Source organism: Balaenoptera acutorostrata, chromosome 13 (genome assembly GCF_949987535.1).
Source record: "Balaenoptera acutorostrata chromosome 13, mBalAcu1.1, whole genome shotgun sequence".
In the NCBI taxonomy this organism is placed as follows: Eukaryota; Metazoa; Chordata; class Mammalia; order Artiodactyla; family Balaenopteridae; genus Balaenoptera; species Balaenoptera acutorostrata.
Genome location: NC_080076.1, coordinates 91,297,062 through 91,307,618, shown reverse-complemented (window position 1 = coordinate 91,307,618; position 10,557 = coordinate 91,297,062). Strand labels below are relative to the sequence as shown.

Sequence of the window (10,557 nt, the reverse complement as noted above, 5' to 3'; positions counted from 1 at the left end):
GCAACTGAAACTTATTCTTTGCAGATTTCAAACGCATCTCCTTCCCTCCTCCCTCCAGCTTGGCCTTCACACTCTTCATAAAACATTAAAAAAACACTCCACACTATGTTGCCGGAGTGTGTTCAGCGAGTTTCCCTGAAGTCTGGCCGTTTTTCTCCATCTCCATGTTACAGCCATCTTATCCATTTGCGTACAGAGGCGTCCGCGCGTGAGGTCTGATTTCCCGGGAAGTCGGCTATGATGTGAACGTGTTCAAAGAGAAAGACAGAGACTATTTTCCACCGCTGCAGAGGCGTTGTGCCTGCCTTTTAAACTTGAAAGATCAGCGGGTATTCTGTGGAACCTGAACACGGGTACTGGAAAAAGTGTTTCTCTAAGAAACGCAGAACAAAAACGCATTGTCTTTAAAGATCATTACTTATTAGCGTGCCGGGTTGAACTTTCTGGGGGAGGGGAAATAAACATAATAATAGTGTTTATTGAGACGAACTCAGTGCCCACAATCTTCGAGGCACTTTACACATATGATTTTATTGAATCTCATGTCTGCTGGACTGTAGTGAGGAAAAGACGGATTAATGCATAGAGAGCTATTAAAACAACTGGGCACCTCGGGAGTGACAGCCCCGGGAGGGGGGTCCACTATCACCTCCATTTTATGGATTAAAGTTGCAGCAGCTTGCCCAAGGAAAAGCAGCTTCCCAAGGGGCTGAGTCAGACTGGACACCAGGGCATAGTTGGAGCCAGATAATGTTCAATCCTAAACTGTGTTATAGCTCCACGTCCTGTAAGTGTGAGATGCCAATTTGCACTCCGATCTGTTATTCCTTTCTGTATTTCTCTCTCTCCTAAAAAAATTAATATGGAAAATAGGATAATATCTATTGCCTTGATAATACTTCTTGATTTTTGTTTTCTGGTTTTCGGTCTTGGAGCAGCAACTCAGTAGGTGCGAGGGTTAAAGAATGCCAGCCTGTGGTGCTTACGTTGATTTTGCTTGGGTGGCCCAAGGGTTAAAGAGAAAGAGGCAGTGCCCCAGGCACGGGTGGGTAAGAGAGGAGGGGTCTCAGGCATTCAGCCTCCTAACTCCCCCTTATCTCTATCTGGATCACATATTTTGACTCCGGATGAGACCATTTCCTTAATCTCCTACAATCCTTTTACTATAAAAATGAATTGGAGCCTGAGTGGTTAAGTCGAGGCTTGGCTGCACTCAGTCAAGTCACCCTCTGCGGCCTGCTCTGTCCTCTTCCCTGCTCTGTCCCTGGAGAGACCCCCACCCACCTGACTAATCTCTCCTGCAACCCTGACCATTTCTGGACACCCACCTGTGTGACACCCCCATCACAGCCTGCAGATGAGCCTTGCCCACCTGGAGGTATCAGATACGCTCAAACACAAAGTGTCTACACTGCATTTATCTTTCCTTCTTCATCGCACGCCTCGCTCCATTCTCTTCTGTTTATTTCCTCCTGTCTCGGTGACATTCACCCTGGTCCCCTGAGCACCCATCCCCTCTTGCTTCTTCTCTGCGTAAAGCCAAGCCCTGCTGCTTCTCCCTTCTAAGTGCCTCTCCATCTACCCTCTTTGCTCATCCCCACTGCTACGCCCTCAGCTCACTTTCAGGACCAGTGCAGAAAGGCAGTTTGTCACACCCCCTGCTTTTCTGTTCTCCATGCTGGCGAAGGGAGCTTTGTATTTTGCCAATGTGATCTTGAGCCTCTTTTGCTTGCAGCAAAGGCACGGAGGGCTGCTATGAAGACGAAATGATCTGATCCACGTAAAGTCCTCAGAACCACCGAGAGAGGCAGGAGGGCCTAGCGGTCAGAGGGGCAGGTTTGGAGGCACAAAGCCAGGGTTCACATTCTGGGCTCCCTTCCTGCTACCCCTGTGGCCTTGGGCAAGTGACTTGACTTCTCTGTGCTCTAATGTCCTCATCTCTAATACGGGGGATAAGAATAGCTCTACCAAAACCTGCTAGAGAATTGAATGAATACATGTAAAGTGCTTAGCGTAGTAGCTGGTACAAAGTGCTAAGCTATCATTCATTCATTCAACAATTACTTACGGAACTGCGATCTATTATCATACTACCCGGTTCCTATTTCGGCTCTAATTACTTGCTGTATGACCCTGGGAGTTTACGTAACCTCTCTGTGCCTCCGGGTCTTCATATATGAAGTGGGGCTGATAAGAGTACTTACCTGAATGGATTGTCCTGATAATTAAATGACACAACGGCTGTCAAGCACTCAGCACACAGGAAGTGTTCTGAAAGGTCTGCTACACTATGACTATCATTGTTATTGTTGTTGTAGTTATTATTACGACTCCGAGGCCTCCTGCCAGGTGCTGGGCATCGTCTAGGTCTTCATGGAGTTCTCTATTCCCTGTGTATAACTCAACCATCAACACGTTGCTGCAATTTCACCCTGCGGTGAAATTATACGCGTTGAATCTTTTGCCTTCTGTGAATTCCAAGCCACTTCTGGGATGCCTCCCTGACTCAGAATAGAAGAACATATAAGATGTGTCGTGCCCAAGCGCCCGTTATAGCTACGCAGGTTTCCTCTACCAGCCTGTGACCTTCTTGAAGCCAAAGCCTGCTTCTCTGTTTCCCGGGCCCTGGCATATATACTGGGTGGTGGAGAGCTGTATGTGGATAATGGAATGAATGAAAGAATGAACGGACAGCTGTGGACAGCAGCGTGACCTTGGCCCATCACCTTCTCTGAGCTTCTTCTTACCAGGACCTCACCCCTCTGATCTGTCACCCAAGACAGGTTTCCATTTTCCTGGAGCTAAAGGCCGCACGCAGCCTTTGGTGCGGGGAAATCTCCAAATGAAGGCAGTCAACAGTTCTTTTGGAAATCCTGCACATTCTAAACCAGGCGTCCGTGGCCTGTCAGGAACCAGGCCACATAGCAGGAGCTGAGCTGCTCCCCATCACTCACACACATGACCGCCTGAAGCACGCCCCCCGCCCCCTACCCCATGCGTGGAAAATTGTCTTCCACAAAACCGGTTCCTGGTGCCAAAAAGGTTGGGGACCGCTGTTCTAAACAACAGCAAAGGCTCTCATGGATGCCTTGATTTTCCTTGGATCCACCGTCTAAAGCCTACATAGCTGAACATGGGCAGACCCGAAACCGCCAATTAGTCTAATGCTTTTAGAACTGAGTATTTTAAGCTCGTACCCAGCTTGGACTTTCACCGCAGTGCTCTGACAGTTACCTTCCTCGACTTTTCCAAGCTCCATTCCAAAATGTCATTTTTATTTTTCCTAGGAGTTACAGAAAGGGTACACGACATACATACACATGTACGGAAATACCTTTAGTCTTTTCGGGGGCTAGATGGGAACAATCGACAAATAGGTTTCTATTTGTGGGCATTTTTTTTTTTTACCGTTTTTTCTTTTTTAATGCACTGAAGGCTATTCTGGATTTTACCTTAAATTACTTGACCTACCTAGTTGGTGTTTCTCAAACTTGGTTCCAAATCATCCAAGTTCCCTGCTCCCGCATGCTACAGCAAACCCCCCTACCAGCCCCCCCTAAAAAAAAAAAAAAAGATTGATACCATTGTTCACTTCTAGTGTCATTGATGCAAGGGTGGCCTGGGTCCTCAGGCTTAATTCCTAAACACCATCTGCAGGAAACAGGCTGCCCTGTTCTTCAGGCTTCCGTCCATCATTAGTAAGTGTTTAATCGATGCTCAAAATTCTTAAGAGCTCTTTGTTCAACCTGGAGCTTGGCATCAGGATGACCCACCGATGGCTCGGCTTGTGCTGTCAGGTCCCCAGGGCAGTTGGTCTAACGGTGCCCTTGGGTTAGAACTTGAGTTTAGCGGTGCCTCTGACAAGAGGAACCCAGGCCCACTTCAGGTCTACAGCTACACAACTCAGACAGCAAACACGGGAGAAGAAGCGAGTACAAGGGTGTGCAAAGCTGATGAACTTCTGCTTGATGACTCAGCACCCTTAGCAGATATTTTATCCTGTCCAGATCTACAGTCTGTTTTGTAAACGTGTCCAGGAGTTGCTGTAAAGCCAGCGTCCTTTGGACGGTTGTATGCCATTCTATCTCAGTACAATTTGACCCCAGCAGGTCAACTGAGCCCTACTCTGACTTAATTCTCCTAATTGGCTGGATCCATTCTCCAGACCCTAGTCCAGGGGCACGAGTGTATCCATGCTTAGTACCCAAGATGCTTCTTAATGAACTGTGCTAAAACCGGGCCCTTGAATCCTGCCACTCAGAGGCAACTTCCAACCATAGCCGCTTCCTGCATGTAATTCCTCTACAGCCCGAAATTAAATCATCCTGCCCACTTTGGAATCCGCCCATTTGCCATTTCACATAGATAACCAATGACCTCTAGAGAGAGATGCACACGCAGGATTTGCTTGAAAAGCAAACAGAGGGAGAAAGTTTTCTCTGTTCTCTCCACGCACTAAGAAGGGTCACCTTACAACGCACAAGGGACCAGCACCAAACAAAAGAACGTCTTTTATTTTTAATAAAATAGTGAAGCATGAAAAATATCATATATTACAAATAGACACCAGCAGGACCACTCTTTCCTGGCGTTTCCTGGTGAGGAGAATAAACTCCAAGGTTGGTAGATGGCTTCCCGGGTCTATTCATGGAAACCATTTGTTTAACAATAGAAAGAGTCAATAAGCCCTTTGGGCCCTTTTGAATGATCCTTCTCCCCTCTCCACCCACCCTTCCGCAAATCAGTCCAAACGTGTATCGCTTTGGCTTGGTTTCCATTAAAAAGCCACAAACTGTAAAACTAAAGGGGTTCTGAGGGCTGGGCCTCTTAGTTCTTTTGTTAGGAGATTTCTTTTGTTGTCTTTATGTACAGCAAAATACTTGTTTCTCTTTTGATTTTCATGTAAAGAGAAAAGAAAATGTATTGCACATCGTTGGCATTGACCAGTATTAGGTGTGGTGGAAGTTTCTATGTCGGAGAAGGACCATTTGTGGAGGCTGGAGGCTGGAGTCTCTTTTAAGTGACTCCAAATCCACTGGAGGGTGCTGAGTTGTCAGGCTTTCTCTTTCTTCCTGTTTGCACAGAAGTTGCTGTCTACACGCAGCCTTCCTGAGGGTGGCCCTGGGACGGCTCCCCAGCAGGACAGCGGCTCTCTCTCTCTCTCTTTCTCTCTCTCTTTTTGAAACTCAGCAGAGGCTCTTTAATTTGCAAAGAAGTTATCTCTTCTCTGATTTGTAAATGGATAGCAAAGCCAACTCAAACACACATATGTATATTTATGGAAGGTCCTAAACAAAAGTTTTCTTCTGGGGGCCTGAATCAACTGTGTTACCACAAATTAGTCACACAAGAGGCTACTTAACTGGGAGGGTTCTCCTTCACTGAAAACAAAACCAAAACAAAACAAAAGCCTTTAAGTACATTTTGACTTTCAGTGTTATCACAGCATCCTGAATTTCAGGGTAAAAGCTTTTTATTTTCTTTTTTTTTTTCCTTTTACTTTTATTTAAAAAAAGAAAAGAAAAAAACAAAACAAAACAAGCAACCAACCAACCAACGGAGAAAAGCACCATGTTTTGGCTCTGACTGCCACTGTATGCTCTCTGGGAAAGTTTTCCGCTCCGGCCTTCCCTCCAAGTGCCATTCACACGCAGGTGGGAGGCTGGGCAGGGATTTCGTATTTCCCGAGATGGGTTTTTGGGGGATGCTGGGCTTTTTTGTAAATTCCACTGCTGGTGATCACGCTGGCCGGTTTTCTTCGGCTCTTTTTCTTGAACCTGCGGCTGCAAACGTTCTGCCAGGACTGCAGGGTCTTGGATGTCCAGACCCACATGCCACTCGTGATGCCCACCACCAGCAGCATGAAAATCTTCACCACGAAGATCTCCACCGCGGGGATGGAGGCGGCCATCAGACAGTCCAGGTTTTTAGTCTGGTTGTTCATTTTGCACTTGTGCTGCGTGGCCAGGATCTTCCAATACTCCACGTTGAGGCGTTCGTAAAAGTAACAGGCAATCACACAGGTGGCCGGCACCGTGTAGAGCACGGAGAAGACCCCTATCCTCACCATGAGCTTTTCCAGTTTGTCCGTGTTCTCCCCACCCGTTTTCATCACCCTCCGGATGTGGAAGAGGGCCACGAAGCCCGAGAGGATAAAGGAAGTGCCGATGATGAGGTAACAGGCCAGCGGGATGAGGACGAAGCCGGTGAGGGCGTTGATGTCCATGCTCCCCACGTAGCAGACGCCGGTCAGCTCGTCCCCCGCGACCCTGCGCATCACCAGGATTAGGATGGTCTTCACGGCCGGGATGGCCCAGGCGGCCAGGTGGAAGTAGCTGCTGTTGGCCTCGATGGCCTCGTGGCCCCACTTCTTGCCCGCAGCCAGAAACCAGGTGAGCGTGAGAATCACCCACCACAGGGAACTGGCCATGCCGAAGTAGTAGAGGACCAGGAAGACCAGGGTGCAGCCCGTGCTCTCAAGCCCCTCCTGGATGACGTAGAGCTGCCCGCTGTCCCGGTCGCAGGCGACGCTCTCGGCGCCCGCGAAGAGGCGGATGATGTAGCCCACCGAGTAGACGCAGTAGCACATGGAGAGGAAGATGATGGGGCGCTCGGGGTACCTGAAGCGCGCCGGGTCGATGAGGAAGGTGAGCACGGTGAAGGCGCTGGAGAAGAAGCAGAGCACGGACCAGACGGCCAGCCAGACCACGGCGAAGTGCTTGTCGTCCCGGCTCCAGTAGACGTCCACGCCCGGCGTGCAGAGCGGCGCGCACGACGCGCTCTTCTCCACGTGGCGGAACTTGCCCGGGTTGTCGCAGCCGGCGCGCCCGGGCCCCCCGTCCTTCAGCGGGTGCTCCTGCGCGCTGTGCGGCCGCTGCGGCCGGAAGAGCGGCGGGAACATGCCCGAGCCCCGCGCGGGCTCGTCCGAGCCGTTGTTGGGCGCCTCCATGCACAGGTAGTTGGGGTCGTTCTTGTTGGGGAGTTTGCTGCAGTCCAGCGAGTCGGGCCACTTGAAGTTGAACTGCTCCATGATCGGGGAGCACTTGAGCCGGGCCTGCTCGCACATGACCCGGCAGGCGGGGATGGGGGTGGAGACTTGCTCGGTGCACATGGGCGCGTACAGCGAGCACAGGAAGAAGCGGAGGTGGCCGTGGCAGCCGTACTCCACCAGCGGCGCGAACTCGTGCAGCTGGATGGCGGCCTCGCGCTGGTTCTCGTGGCCCATCAGGTTGGGCATGCGGGTCATGTTGTAGCCAATGTCCTTGCACATCGGGATCTCGATGGGCTGGCACTTGCCGTCGCCCGGACGCTCCATGTCCATGGAGCTGATGGCGGCGCACGAGCCCATCACCTGAAGGACCAGCCACAGGCGGGGGCCCGGGCGCTGCATGGTGGCGTCGGAGGTGTCCCCGCGGGGAGGTCGGCCGCCCTCAGAGCCGCCGCTCCGGGGCTCGGGCTGCCGGCTCCGGCTCCTCGTCCCCGCTCGGGCCCCCGCCCATGCCCGCCCAGCTCAGCCCGAGCGGTGCGCACAGAGCGCCCCCGGCCCCGCTCTCCGCGCGCCGCGTCCGCCGAGGTGAGGCCGCGGAGGAGAAGAGCAAAGTTTGCGAACAATACCGGGAAGCGAGAGGAGCCCCGGAGCCCTCGGCGCGCGGGCCGCCGCCGCCGCCGCCGCCGCCGCCAACTTTGGCCTCTCGTGGGAGCGCGCTCGGAGAGGGCGGGCGGCGCGGGCGCACGGGGGCCGGCGGCTGGCGGCGGCTCCGCCCTCCCCGCGCCGGCCTCGGCCCGGCCCGCAGCCTCGCGGAGATCTGGTCCCGGCCGGAGCCGACGAGCGCAAAGGCAAAGGGGGAAAGAGGCGAGCGGTGACAGGCCCCGCCCCCGGCCGCGCGCCCCGCCCCGCCCCGCCGCTGCTTTGCATGAGAAAGCGCAGCTCGGGGCCGCCCGCGCCCGCCGCCGCCCCCCGGCCCCGCGCCGCCCGCCCTCCCGTGCGCCCCTCCCGCCGCTCCTTCGCCCTCTGCGCCGGCCTCCGACTTGGCCTCGCGCCGCCTCCCCGCCTGCGCCCCGTTTCCCGGGGAGCCCCCGGCCTCGTGCCCCGCAGCCCAAGGACGCCGGGGTTACTGGGAGTTCGGAGCCCGGCCGGAGGAGGGGGCGGGCTGGTCCGCGGCCGAGGCTGGGGGCGCGTCGCCCCTGGTTTTTATGGTGGGTCCCGGGCGGAGGGCGCTTTCAAAGCGAGGTGGGATTTGCGTTTTATGGCCTCGGCCATAAAGTGGCCCCTTCGCTTGTAAACCTGCCCGCATCTTCCCGAGGCTGCGGAGTTGCCAGGCCTGCGTCGGGGCTCCGGCTCCGGGGAGGGGGGTCTCTTTGAAATTTCAAAGAGTGGAGCTAAGGGCCGGGGGGAAGGGCTCTGGGAATCCAGAGTTTAGGGCCGCGCCTCCGAGGTCTCCGCGGAGAAGGCGGGGAGGGGGAGGGGGAGGGGCGGGCAGCTTCCTGGGGCTCTTAGGTCCCATCCCCCCACCCCCACCCCCGCCTCGGGCCGTGGGGGGCTTGGCGTGTAGCAGAGGGACCCGCGCCCCCGACAGCGCCGTGGAGTTGAGGGGCCTCGCGCCAGGCAGGGCTGCTGAGTTCTTCTAGGCGGCTGGGTTTATTTATTATAGGAAGTCATTCGCTCGTCGGGTATTTATATTATTTGGCCAGTGATTTGCCCGGCCCGCTCCCTCCTGGGCTGCAGACCCGCGGGACGCTGCGGCGTTGAGGGTGGGAGGTGGGCGGGCGCTGAGTCAGCTCGCTCCGAGGGTCCCCAACTCCCCGGGCAAGGGGAGGCGCCCGTGCCTCTCAGTTCTCTTAAAAAGTGTGGAAGGAGCGTCCTGGCCCAGTGCCCTTAGATCACCCCCCTCGGATGGGGGGGGCCAGTTGGGGACGAAGTCACTTCGGCCACGCACGCCCACGCCCCACCTCCAGAGAACTTGCCCGGCGCGTCACCTGGCTGCCCGTATTAACCCTTCAGTAAACAGGACCCCTAGGAGGTGGCCGGGCCTCTCTCCTCTTAGCCGCTCTCGAGGTCGGGATCTCTTAAAGTTTTTCGGAAACTCCCAGGATCACGCATAGAGGGGACAGTTGGAGGACTTCCCCGGGCGGGAGGAGAGGCCCTGCGGACCGGGGCCTCCTTTTTCCTCCTGCCTTTCTGGGGTTAGCCCTCTGTGCCGTGTGTCCAGACATCCCTGAGAGTCGGTGCGGGGGGCCCCCGGTCTTGTCGCCCCCCCTGCCCCCCCCACCCGGGGCTTTGCAGGAGCGACGGGCGCTGCGGGTTCCCGGCTATTTCTAGGCGGCGCCCAAGAAGGAAACGGTTCTGCTAGGCCCTTATCTCGTGGGAAGCTTCTTGTCGGCGGGGGCAGAAGGAGGGCACTTCCTCTGAGAAGGCTTTTTAGAGTATTGGCTTTTATTTGAAACAAGTCGTAGGATTTTACATCTAGTAAACTTGGGAGAACTCACATATCCACTCCTTCCTTCCTTCCTTCCTTCCCTCCCTCCTTCCTTCTTTCCATCCATCCATCCATCCATCCATGCATCCATGGATCCAGCAAACACTGAGACGAATGAGGCTGGGAATTGCACCGAGCACTGAATCAATGTCCCTGGATCTCAGTGTGAGGTGTTGGAAGAGGTTCGGGTGAGGAAGAAAGTGGAGAAAAAGGTGGTCGAGGTAAACGCGAAGGCAGTCAGAACAACCGCCTTCAACTGGATTGTTTGCCGAGATGCTTTTTAAAAGGCTGCCATTTTTCTTACGATAGTTTTGTTTGGGGATGGGGTTGTTTTGTTTTGTTTTTTTTTTTGTGCGTGTGTATATTGTTTTTGAGTCTAGTGAGCTATTTTCCAAACGTTTCCATTAAAAAAGATTCAGTGGACATCCTTTGGCTTTTCTAGAATTTTCCTTGCCAAGATCCTTCCTTGGACATCGTTTTCCTTCTTTTCCTTTTCCTTTCCTTCCCTCAGAAACTCTGAAAATATAAATGTGAGAGAGTCAGGGGCAGTGCCAAACACCAAGAGCGGGGTGTTAGCTCTTTGGGAAAGTGCCTCCTAATTGATCTTTTCTGTGCTGTTTTAATTCAGCCATGTTCAGACCCATTATTTTCACTATAACCACTTCAGATTGCTTTCTTCTCTCGTTTTTTTTAGGAAAAATGTCTGCAGAAGTGCTTCGCTGTGCCCAGCTGAGATGGAAACCAACAAATAGACATTATGATAGAAAAATGAGGGCTCTGAGAAATCACCAACTGCAAGATAACTCTGTAACTAATAAATGAAAAGGGTCTTTTGATGGCTCCAGCTGAAAAGATATTTTATTTTATTTTTTTTCCCCTGTGTGTGGGATTTGAGATGTGTGATTCTAAGGAACAGCGGCTTCCCTGCTGCTCAGCCCGGGCTGGCAACTGGCCCCCCTCTGGCAAATGTTATGGAGAATTGGGAGGAATTTTATGGCTGTCTCTCCCCTCAGCTCTTTTTTCTTTTGTCTTCTTTGAAGAATGACTTTAGACATTTTATTTACATATTTAACCACGGATG

General features: G+C 53.4%; 1 protein-coding gene and 1 long non-coding RNA gene across 2 annotated transcripts; one reads left to right on the top strand and one right to left on the bottom strand.

Annotated features, from left to right (window-relative positions):
• Positions 1 to 4,493: 4,493 nt before the first annotated feature.
• Positions 4,494 to 7,674, bottom strand: FZD10 (frizzled class receptor 10). Its single transcript, XM_007198371.3, has one exon. It carries the CDS (start codon positions 7,388 to 7,390, stop codon positions 5,645 to 5,647), a length of 1,746 nt encoding a protein of 581 aa, XP_007198433.3. The 5' UTR covers positions 7,391 to 7,674; the 3' UTR covers positions 4,494 to 5,644.
• Positions 7,675 to 7,992: 318 nt separating this feature from the next.
• Positions 7,993 to 10,312, top strand: LOC103005880 (uncharacterized). Its single transcript, XR_009005121.1, has 3 exons — positions 7,993 to 8,196; positions 9,576 to 9,697; positions 10,171 to 10,312. It is a non-coding gene; the product is annotated as an uncharacterized LOC103005880 (long non-coding RNA).
• The last annotated feature ends 245 nt before the right edge of the window (positions 10,313 to 10,557 follow it).

What these genes read in the sequence shown, in the direction of transcription:
- FZD10 (XM_007198371.3), bottom strand. Translation starts at nt 7,390, where the DNA reads ATGCAGCGCCCGGGCCCCCGCCTGTGGCTGGTCCTTCAGGTGATGGGC.